The sequence below is a fragment of the Plectropomus leopardus genome, chromosome 14 (assembly GCF_026936395.1).
Source record: "Plectropomus leopardus strain MGB_pleo_1.0 chromosome 14, ASM2693639v1, whole genome shotgun sequence".
Lineage (NCBI taxonomy): Eukaryota > Metazoa > Chordata > Actinopteri > Perciformes > Serranidae > Plectropomus > Plectropomus leopardus.
In genome coordinates this window covers 8,453,802-8,479,034 of record NC_142189.1, presented here as the reverse complement: position 1 = coordinate 8,479,034, position 25,233 = coordinate 8,453,802, and the positions used below count along the sequence as shown (strand labels likewise).

Genomic DNA, 25,233 nt, shown 5'->3' with positions numbered 1-25,233 from the left:
AAACAGGAAATGTGCGGCAAAACTTTATTAGCAAACACGCCTCCTTTAACTGTCATGAAATGTACAGTCTCTATTTGTAATATGTAAGTGTTATACTCACAGTTTTATGTAAACATAACCGCCGTTTTCTTACGCATTGTGGCATTTTAAAACTCGGCTCGTGCGGAGTTTCCTCCTTCATTTACCGGTAAGTTCGGTTAACTAACAGTTAACGAACAGTCAGCTAACGGAGACATAACTGTTCACACACAGATATTTGTAACGTTACGAGCACGTTAACCACCTCTGTTACCTTGTACTTAAAGTTGTAGGATTGTGTGTTTTGTTGTGTATTATTCGCACAGTTCAGAGACCGATAAGAGACCACAGATTAGGATATTGATAGTTAGCTGACAACATAAGTCAAGGTCAGTCTTATTTGTTTTCACTGCTGTTCTTGTATCAACATTGAATTTAAGATATTTTGAATAATAAATTTGTTAATAGGTCCAGCTTGTTTACAGACTTCTGTCTCGCTATTGTGTTAAAGTAGAGCACAATACCACGATGCATCTCCTGAGGGGACACTACCTGTTGTCTCCTGTGTTGCAGATCACCTGTTCAGGTGTCTCTAACCGGTAAGATGCTCCTCAGGACGTTGTGGTCCAGACTGGGAGCTCAGCGGCCTGCAGAGAGAAAACCAGTCTGCATCTGTGCCTCAGCCTGTCTCTCCCAGTCCGTCCAACCACACAAGTATGAATTCAAACCCAGGACTCACTCTAACTCATCTGCCCAATGGACCTTTTCGAGGACACGTTATTTAAACGCTTTTCATCACCAGCAGACGCACAGAAGACATGTTGTCCCATCTTTAGGTGGATTTAAAAGTCTCAGCAGCACTTTGTTACCTGACCCTGGGATGCTGTCTGTGTGTGGCAGCGGACAGAAACGTTTTTATTCACCTGACCTTGTGAAGTCTGTTTTAAAACAAAGTTTGAAACCAGCAGCCATGCCGGGGAAAAGAGTTCCCAAAGGTCCAAGAACAAAACAACCCTCGAGAGCCAATCAGCCCTCCCTGAATGAGGACAAGGTGATTCAGCATGTCGTCTGATGAATTAATGAAACTTTTAAGTACCTCAAATAAAAGGCGGGAACTTATAACCAAAAACTGTGGCGTAAAAGACCCAGATCTAAGTACTCAGGGTGGTTTGAAAAGCATAAAAGGCCTTTAATCCACAGAGACCTGGATCTTTTACACCACAGTTTTTGGTTTATATTCCTGCCTTATTTTGAATTTCTTTCATGAGCACCGGTGGTTTGAAGAAAGCCAGAAGCGCTCCTGCTGTCTTCCTTTTTTCTAACATTTCAGGTGTTGATAAATGTTGTTATGTTTTTTGTTGATTAGCTGTGTTTCTCTGTAGGATATGATGCAGTGTATTGCCTTTGCGACAGCAGATCAGTATCATTTGCCAACACTTTGCCACGACTTGATAAGCCACGGCTTCAGTGAGGTAGATTTACCAAGAGGTATGATTTTAAAAATATTCATAGATTACTACTTTCTAGGGAATTAATTTGGAAATATTTTGCTTGGAAAAACTAATGCATTTAATGAAAACATGTTTTAATTTTAGATGCCGCAAATGTGCTGGTGATTAGCACAGACATGGCTGCAAAACCAGATGACCAAGCTCTAATGTTCTTCTTCAGGTACTGCTTTTTTAGGCTTTTTCTTTAATATAAATTATCATATGATAAACTATTTAAAACTATTACTGAGCACACACTGTCTTTAATGATTAATAATGAGGTCATGTATCAAACTTTAATGGTACTAAAGTACGGACAGAAATGTGTCCCTAGAAACCAGTATCAAAAATAATTAAAAATTTGTCTTAAATGACTTAATTCGTATTCAATGGTGCTGATAGTTCAGCATGTTTTGTTATGTAAATAAATAAGTTGTTAATAAATATATTCATATTGAAAGGTTTTGAAATGGGTGATAAAACTTGAGTATGGTATATTAAAAAATGTTTATATACTAGTCATATTTAGTGTAACTTGTGGTGGTTTGGTTGGTGTTTTGATAACTTTTTATATTTTATTTTTTGGCAAACTGTGGACTGACTCTCCCAATCTGAAATTTTAGGGAAGGCTCAGTCGTTTTCTGGAATGTTGAAGAGAAAACGGTAAACAAAATATAGATTCTGTATAAAGTTTGTTATTGAATTCATCCTTATTCTTGTTTACTTCTCTACTGTGGCTTACTTCTTTGATAATGATTTTTTTTTCTGTCTTAACAGATGAAAATGGCGCTGAGAATATTGGAACATCATGAGATCCAGCCCTATGAAGTAGCATTAGTCCACTGGGAAAATGAGGAGATTAACTACACTCTTGGAGAGTATGTTGATCTTCACATTTGTTGATTTTGTTTATTTATACGTTCGGATTTTGTGTGTCTTTTTGTAGAATTTGAGTTTTTGTGTCCTCAGGGGAAACACAAAGCTAGAGCGCGGTAACTTTATTCTGAGTGACGCAATGGATCCACAGGAAGCTGTTCTGGAGAAATTTGCATTTTCAAATGCTTTATGTTTGTCAGGTGAGAACCTGCACTTAAACTATAAATCATAAAGATTTGTATTGTTTTGTGTTGCGTCTCCTCTGAGTGTAACTTCATGCTTTCTTTTCCAGTGAAGCTGGCGATATGGGAGGTGTCTTTAGACAACTTTGTAGAGTCAATTCAGACAATTCCAGAGGTACAGTGGACAATTAACAGCAGGCAGCAAGAAATTATGAATAATAGATCATCTGTAATGGTTGTTTGTTTGTCAGTAAGGTAGACTGTGCATCGATGCTCTCCTTATTGCTAATATCCTAACTCTTCTGTTTTTCTCTCAGACGCTGAAATCTGGCAGAAGAGTGAAGTTGTCGTCTGCAGAGGTCATGAAGAAGATAGGCGAGCTTTTCACATTAAGGTAAATTCGATTTTCCTTAAATAGCAGTTCTTCCAGCTGTGACCTTCTCATTTTTGTTTTCAGGGTTTTACTGCAAACCAAAACATTCCAGTTGTTTCCGATTTGAACGTTTTTTTGCTGATTGAGTTTTTGCCTGCCAGGTTATCATAAAAACCTACTGACATCCATTTATTTTCTTGTAATTGCCAGTCAGTGATATGGATGACTCAAGCTTTCCATAATTTCATCAGTATTTGAAACTGCAAGAGCTAATGTAGCTTTGTTGTGTTTTCAAACTCTGTGATGACAGACTCTGTTAAAACCTTTGTTTTTACGTCCTCCTCTTACAGACACTGTATAAACCTGAGGTCCGACCTGCTCCTCACACCTGATTTCTACTGGGACAGAGAAAACCTGGAAAAACTCTACGATAAGACCTGCCAGTTCCTCAGCATCAACCGCAGAGTCAATGTAAATAAAGCTGCTCTTAAAAAGGGTTAGGGTGGCGCCATAGATTAAACTCTAGACTCGTTCTGACACTTTGATCGTCTGGTAAAGTTGTTTGATGCACTACCAGTTTTGCTGGCGTTTTGACCTCTTTAGACGTGTGGTAAGAGGCACATGCTTTTTTTCTGATCTGATCTAGAAACACTTTGTGTGTGTTTAGGTTGTGAATGAGAAGCTGGAACATTGTACGCAGTTAACAGATCTGATGAGGAGCCACCTGAGTGAGAAGCACAGCTTGAGGTTGGAGTGGATGATAGTCATCCTCATTACTATTGAGGTAAGAAGATCAAATAAATCCATCACGCCTTTTTTTTTTTTTTTTACCTGTATTCATCACATCAAAGCTGACATCTACACCTTGCAAACAAAGTTCCATTTTTGGACATTTATCTACTCGAATGAATTAATTAATGATACAATAATATAATTTTCATTTTCTTATGATTTTTCAGTAAATTTGCTTTGCATCACCTTTTCTAGTTGAGACTGCATACAGCTTAAGTAAAGTAATGTGTATTGTTTGTTTCTTATAGGTGATGTTTGAACTTGCAAAAATGATCTTCTAAACTGCTCCTCCAACAATGCACAAATCTATAAAGGACACTGGGAGATGCTAAAGAATAATGCTGCAGGATACAAAAGGTACTTTACCAGTGATATGTGACAGTGTTTTCTGGAAGAAACTGAAATCATGAAGCGGACCTTTGAATGTCGTACTGTTCCTATTGCACAGTATAAACATTTCAACACAATTATTTTCTATTTTTATTTTTTCACTATTTTACTATTTTCTGAATATCATCACTGAAAACAAAGTGGGACTTGTGGGATCAGTTGATTTTTTTTTTTTTTTTTTTTTTTTTGCTGAATTTATGGTTTAAACAAAGTTAAATTTATTTTTACATTACATGCAAAAGTCTATGAATCATTTTCAGTATGAAGAATACTTTTTTAAAGGAGGGCAAAGACTGCCGCCTCGACATGTGACATTAATCTTGTGAATAAAACAATAGCAGTAGAAATGCAGTAATGCATTAATATATATAAAAAAAAAAACATCAATTACAAGAACCCCAACTATGAGTGCTGTGTTATAAAATATGCAATAAAGTATATGTTTAAAATGTTTGCCAATTATGTTTCAGTGTTTGCATGTAAAACCTCAACTTACTGAGTAATTAGTTCAAGAAAATGTCAAAAAGAAAACAACGTATTAGTTTGCAATATACAAAAAGAATTTGCAACACAAAAAGTCCTTGAAATTTACAGGTATGAATTTATTGAAATAAAATAATATTTAATTAATAGAACACAGATAAATATATATTAAATTTATAAACACGTATGACTCAGGCTTATGTTTTGCATTTTGTTATTAGTTAACAGATCAGCAAGAATTCTTTAATAAAAGTCAATATATGTGGGGAAAAACAGCCTGTCATAACCCACAAACAGCTGGGAAATAAAACAGGACAAATAAAGCTGCCATCATTGTTTAAGGCTTTGCTGATTATAATTGTATTAATGATTAATACATATGTGAAATCAAAAATATTACTTAAAAAAAGCAAGATGTGCCATGCTTTCATCTTATTAAAACTCGTCACAGTAGAAATTCTTGCAGATTCAAAATAAGCATATTTCTGCCAGTATAAGCATTAAAACAATAATTATGTACAAGATAATATACAGTAATGCTAGTATGCTCAGATCTGCCCGTTTTCACCTGCATAGATCCAATAGGAACATGTATTTAACTGAGATGATTAAACAAAAAAATTAACAACAAAACACTTAATAAACAGATGATACATAATAAATGCTGTGAAATATCTACTTATGCGAATATACTAGTGGTATCATTTTGTGTCAAGGGAAGTGAACATCTGTCAGCTGGGTTGCATTGATTATGAATTTCTACAGAAATGTTTTTGAAGAGTAAAACTGGTCTTATTCTTTTAGACTTGTACATTCATCTCAGAAAAAGATCAAGAGGGATCTTTGCAAAACATTATTAGTAATAAAAATGCACTATATAGCGAACAACGATTAATTGAAATGCGCCATTGCATAATGGATTTAGTTCACTGTCAAACCTCTAGAATCACACTGCATGCCCCCTGAGCTGATTAGCACTTCTCTTGCCAGATCTCTCTCACTTATCACACACTTTATAACAATAAAACAAAATTACAAATCAGTACACCAGTAATCATCAGCATATTTGAGGTTAAATATAATGTTAAATAAATTCAGCAAAATGCTGTCCTGTAGTGTTCTTCCAGCACTGTCAGTGCTCCTCTTTAATGGCTTTTTGAAAACTTCTTACAAACTTGAGTGGTTTCCATCCTGATTGTCCAACCTTGAAAAAGAGTTAGCATGAAATTAATAATTTGGTTAATCCAATGAATGTGATGCATTATTTCACTGTAAGAAGAGGCTGATGATAGCTGGGGTATGCAGCTTTATGTAAAGGGCAGAAAAAGACCTGCTTAATTTGACAATACACCCTCTTGCAGGTCTACCCTCTCTGTCTTTTCCACATCGCTGTCAACTGCTTCACCGAGGGGAGGGTGGACAGCAGCTCTGAACACAGAAAAAAGGTCTGTCGTGGTAGGTAGCGAGGAGGAGGATGCATGTACATCAGCATTTGAACAACTGCCAACAGGAACGCCCTTTCTCTGAAATGACCTGCGATTGAAAGTCTCCTGTTAAGAGCTACATTTTCTAAAGCGTGAAAACGGTGCCAAGAGGCGGTGCAGAATTCTATGTAAAAAAGACCACTTGAATTACAACATGCTCAGTATGGGATATTTGATCAGAGACGCAAAATAAAACTGCCTACCCCAGCTTTCATGGGCCACATCTCACAGAAATGGCTTTAAAACAAGAGGAAAGAGACTCACCGGGTTGTGAAACTGAAGTTCACTGGGTTTTCATTTCACTCCATTGTAGTGACGCTCGTAATTTCAGTTTCAGGATGCTCAAGTGCAACAGCAAAATCTTCACCTTCACTGTCAACTTCACTTGTTCCCACTGTTTTGTGCATTTCCTGTTGACTTTCCTCCTCAGCCTGAGAATCGGGAGCCATTTCAAACTCCTGCTCAAGTCCAGTGTTTTCATCTTGCTTTCCTTCTGTCTGTTCTTCAAGAGATTCCTTTTCCTTATTAACGGGCAGCTCTGTTTCCTCTTGAGTATAAATGTCTTCCTCAGCATCCATCCATACATCTTGGTCATTTTCCTCCTCTTTTGGTGTAACATGCGCCTCTGTTTTTGTTTCTTCACCATCAGTTTCAGAGAGTACTGTCTGAGTCAGGAGCACTTCTCTTTTCTTCGTTTGTTGTTCTGGTTGTTGGACATCGGAGATTACTTTCTCTGTTGATTTGAGCTGAACTCTGACGTCAGACACTTCTGTCTCTGTTGTCTGTGGCGGAGATGTTGGAGCCTTTGTTTGCCCAAACTGTACATTAAATTTGAATTCAAAAGAAAGACTTGAAGGGGACTCCACATGACCTGTTGATGAGATTATTCCAGTATTTTGGGGTGCTAATAATACAGAGTCGCAAGGTGTTGCAGGTGGACTTTGTGTAATTTGTGCTGCTTCATTAACTTCTTCCACATTTAATTTCTCTGAGGACAATTTCATCTCTTCTGCTGTGACTGCTTCTGACTTTTCCTGTTGCGATTTAGTTTCCTCTGAATCATCTTTTTGATCGTGGATAGAGACATCTGAATTTCCTAGTGTTTGCGCAAGATCCTCGGGTACTTTCTGTTCACTCCCAGAGTCTTCACTGATAACAGCAGGTGCTTCCTCATGTCTGTCCTTGAATGTTGCAATACTTTCGTCCTTTGCTTTTTGGTCCTCCGTTTCATTTGATTCACTTTCACCTGTCTCAGTCACTTTTTTCACAGCATCTTGCTGTTTTATACCTTCTTGTTCCAAATTGTCAACATCCAATTCAGGTACCATCTCAAATAAGTTCTCCTTTACATGTTGAGTAACTTCCTGAATGGTCACTTTGTTTTCCTCGGTCCTTAATTCCTCTTCATTCTCGATAGTTGTGGAAAGACTATCTACTTTTTCAGCAGTTTCATAACAAACATGGATGACTTCTTTGGCCTTTGTTACGCCCGCCTCTAGCACAGTTTCCACAATCGCCTCAGCTAATTTTACATCAACATCGACCACCTGCACTTGGATTCTGCAATTGTCCTCAAACTCTACTGATGGCACATACATCATCTCAACTTCGCTGCCTTCCTTTGCTGCTTCAGCTACATCATCTTTCTCTAATGGTGTGGTGGCCTCAACTTCCTCCTCGTACTCCAGCTCACTTGTTACTCTGTCTATGAAGGGTTCAGTAATGACTGATGTGTCGTCTATCAAGACATCAGAAACTGCAGCTGAGACATCTCTGAGTTCACATACGACTACTTGCATTACCATGGCATGCTCATCTGCAGCAGTCTTTGTCACAGTGACTGCAAGCTCACTCTCTTTTTCTCCCTCATCACAGACTTGCACCGCATGTTTGGGTTCATTTATAACTGCAGTATTGTCTACACCGGTTGTTGGGGTGTCTTCTGTAAATACAGTCTTTTCTAGAGCCTGACTATTACTTGCGTCCTCGTTAACAGAGGACACAAAAACTGCTGTTAATGTTTGTAACTCATCTACACCGTCGGGGATGCCATCTTCCTGCTCCATATCTTGTGGGATGCTCTCTTTTTTCTGATACGCTGTTTTCTCGAAAGAGTGATCCAATTGTGCCACAACTTGAGTCTCAATTTTATCTGTAACTGAAGCAATGACATTGTCTGCATCTTTTTTGGAAACATTTTCCAACCATTTTTGCGTCTTAAGTTCCTGAGCAGTGCTTCCATCAACATTTTCTGTGACTACATGCCCATACATTGATGACCCTTCCTCAGTTTTGGTTTCAGTTGCAATGCCTTTTACATCAGATGATAATGCTTGTGGTTCTTGAACATGTTCAGTTTGGGCAGCCTCTGCTGGTAGTTTTTCTTTCGACTTAACATTGACTTCCTGTTCTTGTTTGGGCTCATCTGTAACTGTTTCCAATGCTAGAATATCCTCTGATATTACTTCCTTTTCAGGTACATGGATCGCTTGAACATGCTCAGTTTTTGAAGCATCCACTGGCTGAAGCTCGACTTGAGTGAAAGGCATGTGTTCCTCTTTATGTTCATCAGTTACCATTTCCACTGCTAGAATATCCTTCGATATTGCTTCCTTTTCAAGTGATAGAAAGCTACCTGCCTCTGAATCTACTGTGGAGGCTTGTACAGCTTTTAACACTTCTGATTCTTGAATATTTTCAGTTTTGGAAGCATCCAGTGACTCGGGTTGGACTTGAGTTTGAGGCATTGCTTCATCTTCCGATTCATCTGTAATTTTTTCCACTGCTTGAATTTCTTCTGATATTACTTTCTCTGCAAGTGGTACAAGCCTACCCACCTCTGAATCAGCTGTTTCTGTTTGTACTGCGTGTAGTATTTGTTGCTCTTGAGCATGTTCCATTTTGGCATCTTCCAATGGTAGTTTTTTTTCTGGTTCAACCCTTACCTCAGTATCCTGATTGGATTCATCTGTAACTGTTTCCACTGCTGGAATATCTTCTGATTTAACTTTCTTTACAAGTGATAGACAACAACCTTCCTCTGAATCTACTGTGGAGGCTTGTACAGCGTGTAATACTTCTGATTCTTGAATATTTTCAGTTTTGGAAGCATCCAGTGACTCGGGTTGGGCTTGAGTTTGAGGCATTGCTTCCCTTTCCAGTTCATCTGTAATTTTTTCCAATGCTTGAATATCCTCTGATATTACTTTCTCTGCAAGTGGTAGAAGCCAACCCATCTCTGAATCAGCTGACGCTGTTTGTACTGCTTGTAATATTTGTTGTTCTTGAGCATGTTCCATTTTGGCAGCTTCCAATGGTAGTTTTTCTTCTGGTTCAGCCCTTACTTTGGTTTCCTGTTTGGATTCATCTGTAACTGTTTCCACTCCTTGAATGTCCTCTGATATTACTTCCTTTTCAATTGTTAGACATCTACCCACCTCTGAATCTAATGTCGCTGCTTGCTCATCTTGTAACACCTCTGGTTCTTGAACGTGTTCAGATATGAAAGCATCAACTCGCTCAAGGGGGAGTTCAGTGAGAGGCATTGTTTCCTCTTTTGGTTCATCTGTAACTGTTTTTGCTTCAAGATCATCCCCTGATATGACTTCTTTTTCAAGTGGTTGAACACTGCCCTCCTCTGAGTCTGTGGTTGCTTGAACAGCCTCTAATGCATCTGGGTCTTGAGCCATTTTGACAGCATTCACTGGTAATTTTTTGTTTTCTGCCTCAACACTGATTTCAGCAGCAACTGTTTCTAGTTCATCTTCTTTTGCTGGCTCAACATTGACTTTGGTTATCACTGATGCCTCTTTGTGTTCATATGTGACTGTTTCGACTGCTGGTATGTCCTCTGATATTACTTCCTTTTCAATTGTTAGACATCTACCCACCTCTGAATCTAATGTCGCTGCTTGCTCATCTTGTAATACCTCTGGTTCTTGAGCATGTTCAGATTTGAAAGCATCAACTTGCTCTTTTTCAAGTGGTTGAACACTGCTCTCCTCTGAATCTGTGGCTGCTTGTATATCTTCTAACACATCTAGGTCTTGATCCATTTTGACAGCATTCACTGGTAGTTTTTTGTTTTCTGCCTCAACACTGATTTCAGTTAGATGTTCTGCAGTCTGTATGGGTTCATCTGTAGGTGTTTCTGTTGATGGATTGTCCTCAAATTTTACTTTCTCTTCTGGTGATTGACCACTAACCTCTTCTGAATCTAATGTGGAGGCTTGCACAGCTTCTGATGCGTCTGGTACTTGAATTTGTTCAGGTTTAGCAGCAACCGTTTCTAGTTCATCTTCTTTTGCTGGCTCAGCATTGATTTCGGTTATCACTGATGGCTCTTTGTGTTCATATGTGACTGTTTCGACTGCTGGTATGTCCTCTGATATTACATCCTTTTCAACTGTTAGACATCTACTCACCTCTGAATCTAATGTCGCTGCTTGCTCATCTTGTAACACCTCTGGTTCTTGAACATGTTCAGATTTGAAAGCATCAACTTGCTCAAGGGGGAGTTCAGAGAGAGGCATTGTTTCCTCTTTTGGTTCATCTGTAACTGTTTTTGCTTCAGGATCATCCCCTGATATGACTTCTTTTTCAAGTGGTTGAACACTGCCCTCCTCTGAATCTGTGGTTGCTTGAACAGCCTCTAATGCTTCTGGGTCTTGAGCCATTTTGACAGCATTCACTGGTAGTTTTTTGTTTTCTGCCTCAACACTGATTTCAGTTAGACGTTCTGTAATTTGTATGGGTTCATCTGTAGGTGTTTCTGCTGGTGGATTGTCCTCAAATTTTACTTTTTCTTCCGGTGATTGAACACTGCCCTCCTCTGAATCTAATGTGGAGGTTTGCACAGCTTCTGATGCTTCTGGTACTTGAACTTTTTCAGATTTGTCAGCATCCACTGGCTCAATATTGGCTTCAGCGAGAGGCATTGTTTCCTCTGTAGGCTCATCTGTAAATGTTTTTGCTTCTGGAACATCTTCTGATATGACCTCTTTTTCAAGTGGATGAACAGTGCCCTCCTCTGAATCTTTGGGTGCTTGAACAGCTTTCAGTTCATGTGGTTCTTGAAGAATTTTGAAGGCATTCACTGGTACTTCTTTGTTTTCTGTCTCAATGCTGACTTGCGTGAGATTATCTGCTGTCTGATTGGGCTCATCTGTTTCTGGAGGTGGAATGTCCTCTGATTTTAGTTTCTCTTTTGGTGATTGACCACTAACCTCTTCTGAATCTAATGTGGAGGCTTGCACAGCTTCTGATGCATCTGGTACTTGAATTTGTTCAGGTTTAGCAACAACTGTTTCTAGTTCATCTTCTTTTGCTGGCTCAGCATTGACTTTGGTTATCACTGATGCCTCTTTGTGTTCATATGTGACTGTTTCGACTGCTGGTATGTCCTCTGATATTACTTCCTTTTCAATTGTTAGACATCTACCCATCTCTGAATCTAATGTCGCTGCTTGCTCATCTTGTAATACCTCTGGTTCTTCAGCACGTTCAGATTTGAAAGCATCAACTTGCTCTTTTTCAAGTGGTTGAACACTGCCTTCCTCTGAATCTGTGGTTGCTTGAACAGCCTCTAATGCTTCTGGGTCTTGAGCCATTTTGACAACATTCACTGGTAGTTTTTTGTTTTCTGCCTCAACACTGATTTCAGTTAGATGTTCTGCAGACTGTATGGGTTCATCTGTAGGTGTTTCTGTTGATGGATTGTCCTCAACTTTTACTTTCTCTTCTGGTGATTGACCACTAACCTCTTCTGAATCTAATGTGGAGGTTTGCACAGCTTCTGATGCGTCTGGTACTTGAATTTGTTCAGGTTTAGCAACAACTGTTTCTAGTTCGCCTTCCTTTGCTGGCCCAGCATTGACTTTGGTTATCACTGATGCCTCTTTGTGTTCATATGTGACTGTTTCGACTGCTGGGATGTCCTCTGATTTTACATCCTTTTCAAGTGATTGAACACTACACTCTTCTGAATCTAATGTGGCAGCTTGTAATAATATGTCTGGTTCTTCAGTATGCTCTATTTTAGAAGCATCCAGTGGCTCAAGATTGACTTCAGTAGGAGAGATTGCTTTCTCCTGCGGTTCATCTCTAAATGTTTCCACTGCTTGAATGTCCTCTGATTTTATTTCCTCTTCTGGTGATTGAACACTATCATTCACTAAGTCTAATATTGAGGCTTGCACAACTTCTGATAGTTCTGATATTTTAACTTTCTCTGGTTTGGCAGCATCTGATTCTAGTTCATCTTCCTTTTCTTGCTCAACACTGACCTCAGTTAGCACTGTCTCCTCTTTGAGTTCATATGTATCTGTTTCAGCTGCTGGGATGTCCTCTGATGTTTTGTTCTTTTCCAGCGATTGCACACTACCCTTTTCTGAATCAAATGTGACTGCTTGTATAGCTTGTAATACTTCAGGGTCTTGAATATGTTCAGTTTTTGAAGCATCCAGTGGCTCAAGATTGGCCTCATAGAGATGTATTTTTTCCTCTTGGAGTTCATCTGTAACTGTTTGTTCTTCTGGAAAGTCCTCTGGTAAGACCAGTTTTTCAAATGAGTGAATGCTGCCCGCCTCTGAATCACATATGGCCTGCATGACGTCATATTTTTCTGGTACTTGAACATGTTCAGTTTCAGCAGCATCTGTTTCAAGTTCATCTTCCTTTTCTGGCTCAGCACTGACTTCAGTTAGCACTTTTTCCTCTTTGAGTTCATGTGTTGCTGTTTCGGCTCCTGGTATGCCCTCTAATATAATGTCCTCTTCAAGCATTTGAACACTAGCCTTGACTGAATCTAATGTGGCAGCTTGTACAGTTGCTAATTCTTGCAACTCTTTCATCTCTATTGGTGTTTGATCTTTGTCCTCTGTTTGAATTTGTTCTGTGATATTGTGCATGATCACATCCTCCTTTTCTGTCAGAGTTTGGACATCATGCCCCATAGCTCCATTCGTAGTTTCACCAGCTACTGTTGCAGCTGATTCTGCCTCTTTGAAGTATATTTTTGGGAGCTCCATTTCAGCTTGATTTGCCACATCTAGAGAACAATCATCTGGGGCAATTTTGTCACCTTCAGGAGATATATCTGTAGACATGACTGCATTTACCTCAGAAAGACATTCGACCAGATGATGGGACTCATCAATACTTTCTAATTCTTTTAAGCTATCTTCCTGATATATAACGTTGACATCATTTACTTCATCAACAGCAATTTCAGCCGTCTCAAACTCCTCAGTGGGAACTTCAGATATAATTTCTGTGGAAACAGAGTCATTGACTTCAGATGTGCTGTCTGTTTGGGTGGAAGCTGCAAGTTCATTGATTGCGTCCACTTCTTGTACATTCACATCTGTGTTAATGGCACTGGTAGCCATTTCTCTTTGTGTTTCTACAATTGTTGGCTCTTCTTTTACAAATGTTTCGAGTATTTGATCTGAAACAGATACAACTGTGCTTTCATGTCCTAGCTCATCTGAACAAACTGGAATTGCCTTTTGGCTTATGGAGATGGTTTCAACAACCTGATGCAGGAGCACATCTGTTTCCATGATGTCATACTCTGCTGGGACTGGTGTTGTGTTGCCAGATGTTTTTGAAGACTCTGAAGATAACTGGGATACTGCAGAGATCATCTCAGTTTCATCTGCTGGGGTAATGTCTAAGGGTTCTGGTGCAGTAAAGGCCTCCGATGTAATCTCTATCAGGTCCTCTGCTATGGTGTCATCTCTAGCTGCCTCCTCTGTGGCTGAAGCTGGAGTGGCCTCCTCGGGAATGTCGCTGAGTTGTGGTTTACTGACTGATTCTGTAAGATCGTCAGGTTCTTCATTTAAAGCAGGGGTTGTAGATGCCTTATTTTCTAAAGCATCATCATTTTCTTGGACTTTATTTGCTTCGGGTTGCAGACTGTCACAAGGTAGGATTGGTTCAGCCATCTGATCAAGGAGGTCTTTCTGTAGTTCATAGGCTGCTTCTTTGGGTATATGACTTTCTATATCGGCCTGTGTTTGTATGTGAACTTCTGTCTCAGTTGCATCAAACTCAGACAATGGAACCACAGCAGGTGTCTCTGAATCATCATCACCAGAAGCTACATCCTTATCAGCCTCATCTGAAGATACTTGGTCTTGCTTTTCGGTGGGCCTCTTCTTTTTTCGTCCGGGAAGAAGTTTCTTTATTGAAAAGGAGGACTCATCATGAGAAACTTCACTATCAGACTGTACATTGTCTTTGCTTTCATCTTCATCCTTGGCTCTCCTTTTCGGGGTGACAAGTCTTTTCAGTGATTGCCATGTTGACCCTCCATCACTCTCTGCAGGGCTTCCTGCTTGTTTGGGAGAATAGGCTGTAATTTCTTCAGCCTCATTAGAACTTTCTAAGGCCGATTCTGCACCATTTTTACATCCACCATCTTGCTTGTTAATTTCGTTATCAATTTGAGGGGATTCTTCCTCAGAGTCTGATGTTTTTCGGCTTCTTTTCTTTCCGGATCCGCACAAAACAGATTCCCAAGAAACAGACGAGTCTTTTCGTTTTTTGCCTTCATCTGTGCTGTGATCTGATACTTGCCCTCCTTCACTTGGTTTTGGTTCTGTTGAAGCTGGGATTTGTGTGTCTTCGTTACTCAAGGAGGATCTCTTGATGAGCTTTTTTGGAGTCATAAGTTTTTTGAAGGAAGCCCATGCGCCATCCTCCTCTGCTGCTGCTTCTGCAGATGGTTGTGCACACACTTCTTTTTGATTCTCAGCAGACTCGGTAGATGATAAGAGTTGATCTGAAACATGTTCTCCAGAGTCAGACAGCTTTGCATCACTTGATCTTCTGCTCCTTTGCTTTTTGGATAGTCTTTTTAAACTACCCCCTGACAGCAGTCTTTTTAAAGGACTTGCTTGAACTTTGTCCTTTTCTTGAGAAGTAAGAATGTCAGGTTCATTGACAATAATGGCTATAGTATCTATGGTAGATGCATCTGTCTTCTGAGTTATTGTTGCAGGCTGGCTTTCCCCTTTAAGTTCATTTTCTTTATGTTCTGTCTCAACTGCAGCTGCCTCAACACCCAGACTGATCTCCTCTATACCTTGCTGTTGGTCTTGTACAGTTTGTTCTGTTGCTTCTTCGACTTCCTGTTTCTCCATGTCTGTCAATTCCTTATCAGTTGTTTCAACTTCTGCGGCCTTCTTTTTCTTCCGTAGTCCAGAAAAGATTCCAGTTGTGAAAAATCTTTTAATTGGAGATACAACTACTTCCTCTTTAGGATTAGATGGTGATGTTGAATCTGGCTCTTTTTCAGGTGTGGCTTCTGTATGTTCATGTTCTCCTACAGGTGAAGTGGTTGCTGCATCTATATTATCAGGTTCAACTTCCTCTTTGGATTCTAATGCTAATTCTAATGGATTCTCCTCTGCTGTTTCCAGAACACCCTCCGATGTAACGTCAGTCAGGGTAGGACATGTTGTTGAATCATTATCACACGTCTCCTGTACAATGTTAACATCAGTATTCTGTTCAACATTATCACTTGTATTTTCCTTTGTGGTATTCTCTGCGTCTTCTGCCCCGTTTGGTTCTTTCTTGTTGTTCTTATCAGGCACATCTGTTGCGATATCTACTGAGCCCCTCTTTACTGTCAATTTTAAACCAATGTTACTGAAAAATCTCCTAAAACTTTCATTAATGTCATTCTGCTTTGCATCCATTTCAACTGTTTCCAGGGGTCCAACTTCATCAGCATCCACTTCATTAGGGGATTCATTTTCAATAATTTCAACATTTAATGGTGTTTCTTCATCTTTAAGTTGGTTTTCTGTTCTTGAAACCTCTTCATCGGGTGAAATAATAGCTAAACCAGGAAATAAATTACACATTAAAACACTTGTGTTGAAAGAACTGTAAAAGACTGATGATGAAACTTTATCAGCTGAAATCCAACATGTTATGGATCTGTTGAAATGATGATGACATTGTTTGTCAATATGCAGGAATAGTAATAAGCGTACACACCCTCTGCAGCAATCTCATCCTCACAGTGACCATTTACTTCTGCTATAGCGCCGTCTGCTTGTCCATTGATCTCAGGGATCTGCCTGTGTTTTTTGAGAGGCTGAAACAAAGCACAAAACAAAGCAAAGTTTACCTTTGCTGTAGTGGCAAAGATTAGATTTAATGGACGCTACACAATCAATGTTTTCATCTTTTAGTTGTCAACTTTAAACATTTTGTAGTACAGGTTTGGTTCAGTTTGCTTTCAAAAGTCTGACACCCATTAACCAGTAACTGAGTGCTTAATATCAAACAAAAAAAACAAAAACATGAAATGACATGAAATTCAATGTCTGGTGCTCTACTGACTAACTGAGCTTTATCGTCATGTTTCAAAGCGCTGTCCATTTGGTAAAAATGTTATGTTTTGTTATGTAAGTGTCTTTATTGTATTTTCTGTTGGCCTTGCTGACAGACAGCCGGCCAGCCGCATTAACATAAAAACATACAGTAAACATACTGCCCAGCCTCTAGTCCCCACAGGTTAGTCAAAGTTAGCATTGGCTGTTCTGCACCCGGGTGAGGTAGGAGCAAGCCAGTAGCACCACACATTCAGCAATTACAGCTGTTAACACTGTCCCGGTGGCAGTACTGGTGTGGAATGGTATTTCTCCAAAAACATGGAGGCCTCCATTTGGTCTCCACCTATATAGCCCTGGTGAGCAAATGGTTTCATTTTGAGCAGCAAAATCTCTTAAGCTTTATGTTAGCATTATTGCCAAGGTGACACTGCTCTGGGGTGACTTGGGAGGAAACTATACAGTGGGCACAATGTTTCCACGATGACACTGTTAGGCTTGTACAGCATTACTAGCTGTGATTGCTGAATGAGTGGTGCCACTAGCTAGCTCCAGCCAGACCCAGTTGGTGTGCAGTGCAGTTAATGGAAGAAAAGCAAAATTAACCAATAGGATGTATGGACATCCATAACCAGTCGAAAAATATGATCTACCGCTGACATCATGTAATTTCACAAGCATTGATTTCAATTTAGAGGAATGCAGAGCTGCAGCCATTTGCTCATATTCTCATAGCTGGAGAAAAAAAACAAACAAATCCATCCGAATTCGTACCTCTGTGCAGTAAACAATTTCAATCTTTGATTAACTGCGGCTCCAAAGTCCTATTTTGTATACAAACAACACAGTTCAGTCACTGTTGTGGGGGTGTGATTGCAGTCTTACAGTTAAACAACCCTAATTGTCCAAATCTCAAATCTGTGAGCCAGATTAGTCGGGAAAGTCTGAGCAGGGGAAAGGGATCAAGAAACGTGTTCTTCAACCACCGTGGAAGAACAAAATGATAAAATAACTATACAAATAGCTGTGTGGATCATATGGCACCTGCTAATTGCTGCTGAGACTTTGTTGGACATTGATACAGTAGTTTAATCTGCAGCCAAAGATTTTTACATTCTGCCACATCATGGAGCAATGATGCACACCCTTTTGGTCGCTTACAGTAGCCTTTAAAGCCAATATTTCTCTTTTAAAATGTAGAATATTTTTGAGTTATTTGTTTTGACTGACTCATGAACCAGCTTTACTTGACTAAATGTTAAAATAGTAACATAACATACACTCTGAACCTGAAGCATGACCGTATGCCAAAAGATCAAAGGCCATAATGTGATTATGGATGCCTGTGAGCTAATTTTCCATTTAAAAAAAGGGTTACCATTTTACATGCACGCACCTAGTCTATGTGAGGTGCCGAAACCGGCGTCTTGTTGTTTTCAGTCACCCTGAAGTAAGATGTTTGCCCTAGAATGGACTGTTAAGTATAAAAGAGTTTTAATTAAGGCTTTGCAAATGAGATTACTGATAAGTATAATGAAGCATATATAACTCAAGTATTTTTGTATAATTTATTATCACACTTAATAAAAGTAAATGTAACATGATGTTAGGAAAATATTTTGCTTTTTAAACTTACTTATCCAAAATTGAATTGATAATAATAATAATAATAATAATAATAATAATATTAATAATAATATATTTTAAAGTAAGTAAAACTGATATTTAAAAAAAAAAACCCTAAACAGCCATTTAATTCTAATCCTAATAATGTATTCACAAAGGTCAAAGGTGCCATTAAATCAATCCAGTCTCATAATGATTGCTCATAAGCCATTAATAGTTATTTTTATTCTCACAGTGCAATGTTGTCTAATTGACTTCCTGCTGTGCATCACCCAGTGATCATGTTGTACACAAGTAATCGATGTTTCCCTCTGCTGAGTGCAGCAAAGGGGAAATTCCATCTCTCCCCTGGGCTTTACTCAGGTTCCTCTAAGAATGAAAGGTCATTATTCCTCCACACTTTCCTTTCATCTACAGTAAATGCAAACCATTGCAGCATCAGTGAAACAGTAAAAAAAAAAAGGAATCTTCAGTGGTGCACAAAAAATTACAATTTTAGCCTCTAACTAACAAAGCAAAAGTCAGTAACTAAGAGGGCATTGACAGTTCACGCATTTTAAACAACTTTCATGTGTTAAAAGGGATAAGTTGGTAATAATTGCTTCATTTTTCACTTAAATAAAGTAGCCTGATGTGCTCAATGTCATTCATTTTAATAGCACAAGGACTTTTTTTCTTATTTTGGGGATAATGCATGCTGGCACCTGCACACAACAACAAAATCCAACATCAGCATTATTGTCACACACAACAACCGGTGACTGCTTTTGGAAATATAAGAGGCTTTACAGGCTACAAAAATAATGTGTGGGTGCAGTTGCTGATAAGGTGGGGAAATCATTACAGATAAGTTTTTCTGTAAACGTCATAGGAGTTATCTGCAGTATGACAACAATCTGAAATACCTCGTCTTCAATATTCTGCTGAGCATCATCCACTTTTCCGCTCTCCTCCTCCTCCGCCGCCGCTGCATCCTTCTTGTCCTCCCGTTGCGCAGACTGAGCGTCTCCCATCGTCCGATCTGCAGCGCGTCACTATCCGAGCAACTGATGGAAATATCCCAAACTGTGCACCGAAAAAAAACGATCCGGTAGCTTCGCGACAGAGACTGTCAGCTCTCAAATGCAGCAGCCTGGTTGTTGGAAAAGTCTTTTTTAGCCTAACGCCTCCCTGCAGGATCACATGAAGCATATGTGCCGAGCCCGGTCCGGCCCGGCCCGGCCCGCCTCCCGCTGCATCAAAAAAACAAAAAAAAAAAACCCTGCAGTCCTCAGATGACTGAAGCAACAAGAGCGGACCTGCGCGTACACGTTCACCTCACAGATGTGCTTGAAGTTAGAGCTCTGTGAAATGCTATGAAAAAAGGTTTAACAAGATATTTTATTGGAAATGAAAGCAGCTGCATCACATGACACGAGTTGTTGCTAAGGTTGATGCAAACAGACTTTTTACAAAAAGACTGCAAAACCCTCTCATGTGTAGTAGTTTATTGACTGTTTGTTTTAAGAAGAGACTTAGTCATTTTTCATACACTGTAAAATCTGACAAATTGTTTTTACTTTTTTTAAAATTCTGAAAATTCTGTAATTATTAAGTTTACTTAGAATTTAGTTCAACTTAAAAATGCCAAGTTTAATTAAATCAATCTTCTAAGTTTTAGAGACTTCAGTAAACCAATTATACTGTGCTATTTATCTGTATAATGCTGCTTGCAAACTAGTCAATCATATTTGCATTTTCTTAAACATATTAATGTTACACAACTTGCTCCTAACTTTATCGCTGGCAAAATCCTCTTTGTGATGATCAAGTTCAGTCAGTCTAACCTTATTTCGAAATAATGCCACAAAAGTGGTTATTTTCACGAAACATTCTTGTTTTCTGCCAGAATACTGCCAGAAAAAACAGTTGTTTTTTACTGAGACATCACTGCGTTACCCTCTCGAATAAAGCCACAAAAAGTGGTTATTTCAGTGAAACATAAATGTAATTTTCTGCCGGAGTAGTGCCATGAAAAGTGGTTGTTTTCTACTGAGACATTGCTGTGTCCCCAGGGTGGACTGTGTCCCAGAAACCTGGTATTTTAAGCCAAAACACTATATTTTCTTAACCATAACTAAGTGCTTTTATTGCCCAAACCAAACCACACTGTAACCACAGTGTTTATGAAACGTTAAGCTACAACATATCTGAAATAAAACATACAAGTGTAACATATTCATGATCTGCAGAAACGTATATGCCAATATTTTCTCTGGCGATCAGGTTGGCTGCTACATTAACATGAACTGTGCTGCTGCCTCAGTGGGAAAGTTGCGTACATCTTTTTCAGTTTACGTGATTAAAAAGACAAAGTGCATTATAAAGAAACGTGAAGGAAAGATTGCAAACAAAGTTAACCTCTCATTTTGTGCAGATACTGTGTATTCATTAGTGTTGGTAAACCTCTAGGTCACTGTGGACCCTGAGCTTTTCTGACTCGGATAAATTAACCAGAAAATTTCATTATGCGGTCGGTCATGTCAGCTTATGACAAGAAAAACTGGTTGTTGTCCGATTGTGTTGCCGGATCTTGGTCAGTCAGTCTCGTGGGAAGAAGTCACCACCTCTAGCATGTAATGCACTTATGTAACTGCTGTTGGCACGAGTGTTCTCACTGGGAACTGTTTTCCAGTTTCTGGACAGTGCTTTTTGTCTGGTGTACCTATTTATCACAACATTTTCCCCCATTAATGGCTTATAATTTATCTATAAAGCATTAGTAAACTATTTATCATTTGAACCTGTTTGAAAATTGAGGGAATGGAGGTGACGATAATCTGTAATCTTATTTCAGAGCAAGACTCTTTTGATATTTATGTTTTATAGTCATTTTAGGCCACATAAATATGTAGAAATACTTGATTTGATTTTACGAAGCAACAGAAAGTATGCACAAAACATCAGGAGGTATCATGTAAGATCACTGAAATTTCACTCTTAATGTAATTTAGGGATTAAATCGAGAACACATAAAACAGTCTTCAACGTGAATAGAAAGCCGCTGGAAAAAGCTGACCTTAAAATAAAATTGGGTTGACTTCAGCCTCTCGATAGTAGATGGATAAACTGTTTATGTCTGGTCTTATATAATTTACTTACTTATCAAATGTTAATCTTTGAAGAAATGCAGCACTGTGGTTGTTGAGCTGACATGTATTTTTGGTGTCACATCTGGTTTTTAAGTGGTTCCTCCGCTCGGCTGATTCCAATGTTCTGTTCATATACTTTAATGAGTGGGAATAGCATCTACTGATAGATTAAAAATGGAAATATTGGGCTAGGGACCCATTTCTAAGCATTGGAAATGGATTAAATCGAGACACTAAAACAATGAATTAAGTGAAATAGATAATTTTGTAAACAGAGTACTATCTAATATATCAGTTCATAATCTCTCATGGGCTACTGATTGGGTTTAATGGTCATGCTGTATGATTCAAATCATGTTAAAACTCGTGATTTTTCTTTTATTTGCCACCCGCCTGTATGTCCTTTTGCATTTCCAAAGTTAATTTGTCAAACAACTTTTTTGTTGAAGAACAAAAACATCCAAAAACTCTTTAAAATCTCTTCCTGCTGTAATTCTGTGTGTTTCCAGTCTTTGATTTTGTCTTTTTTTTCTGTTAGGAAGGCACAAAAACATGTGAGCGGGGCAAGGCCATACCAGCAGGAGAGTGCCAACCTCACCACAGCTACGCCAAAGCTTTTCGCAAGTAGTCTGCTCCATTATCTTTTAATCTGCATTGTCTGAGAGAATCTTAAGAAAGGATTTTGACACAAGTGTTTCTTTATGTGTCTTCCAGTTTAATTTTGGTTCCAGACAGTGTTAGCGCAAAGTTAACCCTTTTTTCATACATTTTCAGAAGTTTACTATCAGCAAAGATAGAGAACTAGATAATCATTTACCTAATTTTCACAATGTTTTTGTCTTTATGTTGGTGATCATGTAATTAGAGCAAATGTAATATTTTTATCAGTCAGAGAATTCCTTAATTCAACAGAATATGGTGAATTTTTTGAAGCCTCTGTTGTATGAATTTACACCTGGTTACACTTAAAAGGGACAGTTCAGCCCCAAATAAAAAAATGCATAATTTTCCCCTTTCCTAGTGCTGTTTATCAGTGATATTGTTGTGGTGTGGCGATATCATCTGTGGAGCTAAATCATTATTATTATTTTAATTATTATTATTACTGTAAAAACTCAATAATAATGTCAATTTACAGAAATCATGACCTAATTTCTCATGAAAATCCACAGACCTTTTTGCGAGCAGTTTCATGTAGGAGCTTTTTTCTCTCTAAACTAAACCCATGATATCACCACTCAGAAGGAAGCGTGCATCTACTCATGAATGAGAGGATGGTGCTCATGACAGCACGAGATGTAGAAAATAGACAGAAAATAGTTCCAACATGAAACTATTCAAAACAAGGTCTGTGGATTATCTTGAGTTATCTGGTCATGATTTCTGTAGAAGTCTTGCTGTTGAGTTTTTTGTGCCGAGTCACATTTAGTTTTATTATATCAGAGATATTTCTAACACTCTGCAACTCACACCAAAACAATCCAGACTGATAAATACTGCAGCACTACAGGTAAGAGGGCTGATGTGTACTTTTGATTTTGGGCTGTGTGGTTTCCCTATGTAACTCACAGGACAGTTTAACCTTAATTAAGAGTGATGTGTCACCTTAAGTCGAACAAAGTGAGACCTTGGAAAATCTCAAAGCGGAGAAACATCTCCGATCTCATGACAGGCATCATGTTAATTTAGTCAGATGCTCTGAGACACGATGCTGTTCTGTGAACCTCAGTCTGAGGCCAATAAATTGAATTAATTAGAGTCACAACTTTGGTTAACTGGAAACGGCTGATGTTTTCTCCACTGATTACAGTAACCTCCTGAGACCTGATGTGATAAAACGTAGCAGTAGGTCAGTCTGAAGGCGTGTGCATGCCCTTTTGTTGCACCTGGTGCATTTAGAATATCAAATATGCATACAGGACTGAAAATGAAATCTGATGAGAGAGTCCTTTTTTATGCTTAGCTGAAATTTCATGCTCTACACTTGAAGCTGAAAACATAAAGGTCAGCAAAGTTTTGAAATTGAAGTTTGTGGTTCTCTTTGTTGTTGCACATAATGTGTACATGAACAAAATTAATTTTCAACAGAAAAAGAACCAAGAAAGCCTCATAACTTAGATTAACCATGCTGCGTTACAGAGATAATCATCTTAAAATCAGACGTGACAGCTATTGAAACATTGAATTACTTTAAATTTTAAAGTAAGACCAGTGAGGTGATATACATTTAATTTTGTATGCTGTAGGATTTAGGATTTGTGTTTCATTCGTGTATTATCACCTAAAACTAAGAGCCTTGTTTTTGTTGCAAAACAAGAACAAATTAATCAACATCTATAAGTCTATTTACAAAAATATTCACAGAAACTGCATACATGATGAATGAAAACATTGAATTTGCAGCTTTCATAAATCATTGAGTTGTATACTCATATGTACTTGTATCTTGAGTTTACAGTGAGTAGGTTTGTAGATCTTCTGTACACTTAAAAATCAACTTAATTCCAAATAAATCCAGCAACATATTGTATTAAGTAATGTTTCAAGACCGTCTTAAAACAGGAAGCAGGTCATGTTTGGATGTTGGAAAATTCAAGAAGTGAAGTGAGCCTTTAGAGCAAATCATTTCTGACCCACTTAAGTGTCACCCTCACCCACTCATGTAATGTGATTTTTTTTTTTTTTTTTTTGGTGACACACATAATGTAGAATAAACAGATTCCATTTTTAGCTCAAAAATCGAATCACTGTGGCGTGGAGACACAGTGGAGGGATGTCGGAGGTAAATATGTGCTACTCTAAAGTTTCCAAGTGCACAAAATAGACCTTTGTCCTCCAGTTTGGCAGTTTTACAATCCTTAATTAAGAAAACATTCTTGGCACCTTCACAATGAACTATTTCCCAGCGTTTCTGTGCTTCGGTCTGTGAGCTCTGAACCTCTGATTCACATTCAGCTCCTGACTGATGAACAGGCGATTGTGCAACACAATTTTTGATAAAAAACAAACTGCTTAAATCAGAACCAGCTGACTGAAAACAGATAACTAGATCAAACTAGAACTTCGTACTCATTTGCTTTATGGATTGTGTTTCGTTCGGGAAATTAATAATAAAAAGGAAGTGCTTTGATGGATAAAATCAAAAACGTTTGCAAGAAATAAAAAGCTGAAATGAATGAAAATTTGTTTGACGTTCAAAAGAAAAATCACATTATTGGAAATATTTTTCCTGGTTTAGGACAGTGGTATGCTTGTTTTTAAAATATTTACATTGACAAATAAAAATTTTTTAGTACATCTGTGTCTTTGTATTTCAAAATAGTTTGAAATAAATATTTACAAAAAAATGTTGTGTATGAAAGTACCAGTTTTACCCAGTTTTAAAATTAAAGCCTGATTTTTTTTTTTTTAGGGTTTTACAGATTTTTTTCTTACTTATTCCACCTCTTTTTGCAGCAGATCCCAACCCTTTTGATCATTGAGTAAACTGTAGTGACATATTCTATGGATATTTCATATTATATTCCCACATGGTGATCACAAAAAACACTGTTGCCTGTGAATATTGTAATAGGGAAATTTTTTTTGATATTTTAAGTGACTTTTTTCATGGTTCACAGTATTTATTATGTTTTTATTTCTTTTTTTAAACAATCATGTTTACTGAACTGGCCTATTTTACTGACAAATTTAGTGTTTTCTCCTTTTGCTTGGCCATAGTTCTGTTAGCTCTTACATACTTTTCTAACACAGGACGAGGCTGTTAAGCAGAAAGTGATGGATCTGTAAATATAGCCTGTATTCAGGTCTTCACTGTGGCCTTATCCTGTGAGATGTTTTTTAAATTTGTATCTTGAAATACAATCTAAACTTAAAAAATAACAATGTCATTCAGTTTTCTTCACAGAAATGAATAATATGCTGAAATATAGGCCCATTATGTGTCTGTCTGTCTGTCTGTCTGTCTGTCTGTCATATATATATATATATATATATATATATATATATAACTGCCCTCCGACTTTTTCTTTTTATTTCT

The 25,233-nt window shown here is 38.2% G+C and overlaps 2 protein-coding genes across 6 annotated transcripts; one reads left to right on the top strand and one right to left on the bottom strand.

Moving 5' to 3' along the window:
* rmnd1 (required for meiotic nuclear division 1 homolog) lies at positions 1-24,489 on the top strand. 4 transcript variants are annotated; one of them, XR_015778589.1, is made up of 14 exons: positions 1-187; positions 592-1,069; positions 1,401-1,506; positions 1,614-1,689; positions 2,132-2,171; positions 2,286-2,386; positions 2,478-2,584; positions 2,677-2,741; positions 2,884-2,960; positions 3,290-3,410; positions 3,607-3,723; positions 3,980-4,088; positions 15,514-15,541; positions 21,733-24,489. XR_015778589.1 is itself a non-coding variant. In XM_042500960.2 (12 exons), the coding sequence occupies exons 2-12, from the start codon at positions 623-625 to the stop codon at positions 4,010-4,012; spliced, it is 1,290 nt and encodes a 429-aa protein (XP_042356894.2). In that variant the 5' UTR covers positions 1-187; positions 592-622; the 3' UTR covers positions 4,013-4,574. The 4 variants fall into 4 exon arrangements, 1 of the variants encoding a protein (XP_042356894.2); XR_015778588.1 differs by lacking the exon at positions 15,514-15,541 and adding an exon at positions 5,966-6,059; XR_015778587.1 differs by lacking the exon at positions 15,514-15,541.
* On the bottom strand, positions 4,703-21,691 carry akap12a (A-kinase anchoring protein 12a). 2 transcript variants are annotated; one of them, XM_088087065.1, is made up of 5 exons: positions 18,969-21,691; positions 16,100-16,199; positions 11,503-15,938; positions 6,353-11,448; positions 4,703-5,808 (listed from the first exon to the last, which is right to left on the bottom strand). In XM_088087065.1, exons 1-4 carry the CDS (start codon positions 19,074-19,076, stop codon positions 6,388-6,390), a joined length of 9,705 nt encoding a protein of 3,234 aa, XP_087943191.1. In that variant the 5' UTR covers positions 19,077-21,691; the 3' UTR covers positions 4,703-5,808; positions 6,353-6,387. The 2 variants fall into 2 exon arrangements, with proteins under 2 accessions (XP_087943191.1, XP_042356681.2); XM_042500747.2 differs by having other exon boundaries at positions 6,353-15,938.
* Positions 24,490-25,233: the final 744 nt, after the last annotated feature.

Bases quoted from the DNA above. Each gene is read 5' to 3' on its own strand.
- rmnd1 (XM_042500960.2), top strand. From the start codon at position 623: ATGCTCCTCAGGACGTTGTGGTCCAGACTGGGAGCTCAGCGGCCTGCA. The intron at 1,507-1,613 runs GTATGATTTTAA...TTTTAATTTTAG, and splicing joins TGAGGTAGATTTACCAAGAG to ATGCCGCAAATGTGCTGGTG. The intron at 2,961-3,289 runs GTAAATTCGATT...CTCCTCTTACAG, and splicing joins GGCGAGCTTTTCACATTAAG to ACACTGTATAAACCTGAGGT.
- akap12a (XM_042500747.2), bottom strand. From the start codon at position 19,076: ATGGGAGACGCTCAGTCTGCGCAACGGGAGGACAAGAAGGATGCAGCG. The intron at 16,200-18,968 runs GTATTTCAGATT...GCTTTGTTTCAG, and splicing joins AGCAGAATATTGAAGACGAG to CCTCTCAAAAAACACAGGCA. The intron at 15,939-16,099 runs GTGTGTACGCTT...TTCCTGGTTTAG, and splicing joins GGATGAGATTGCTGCAGAGG to CTATTATTTCACCCGATGAA.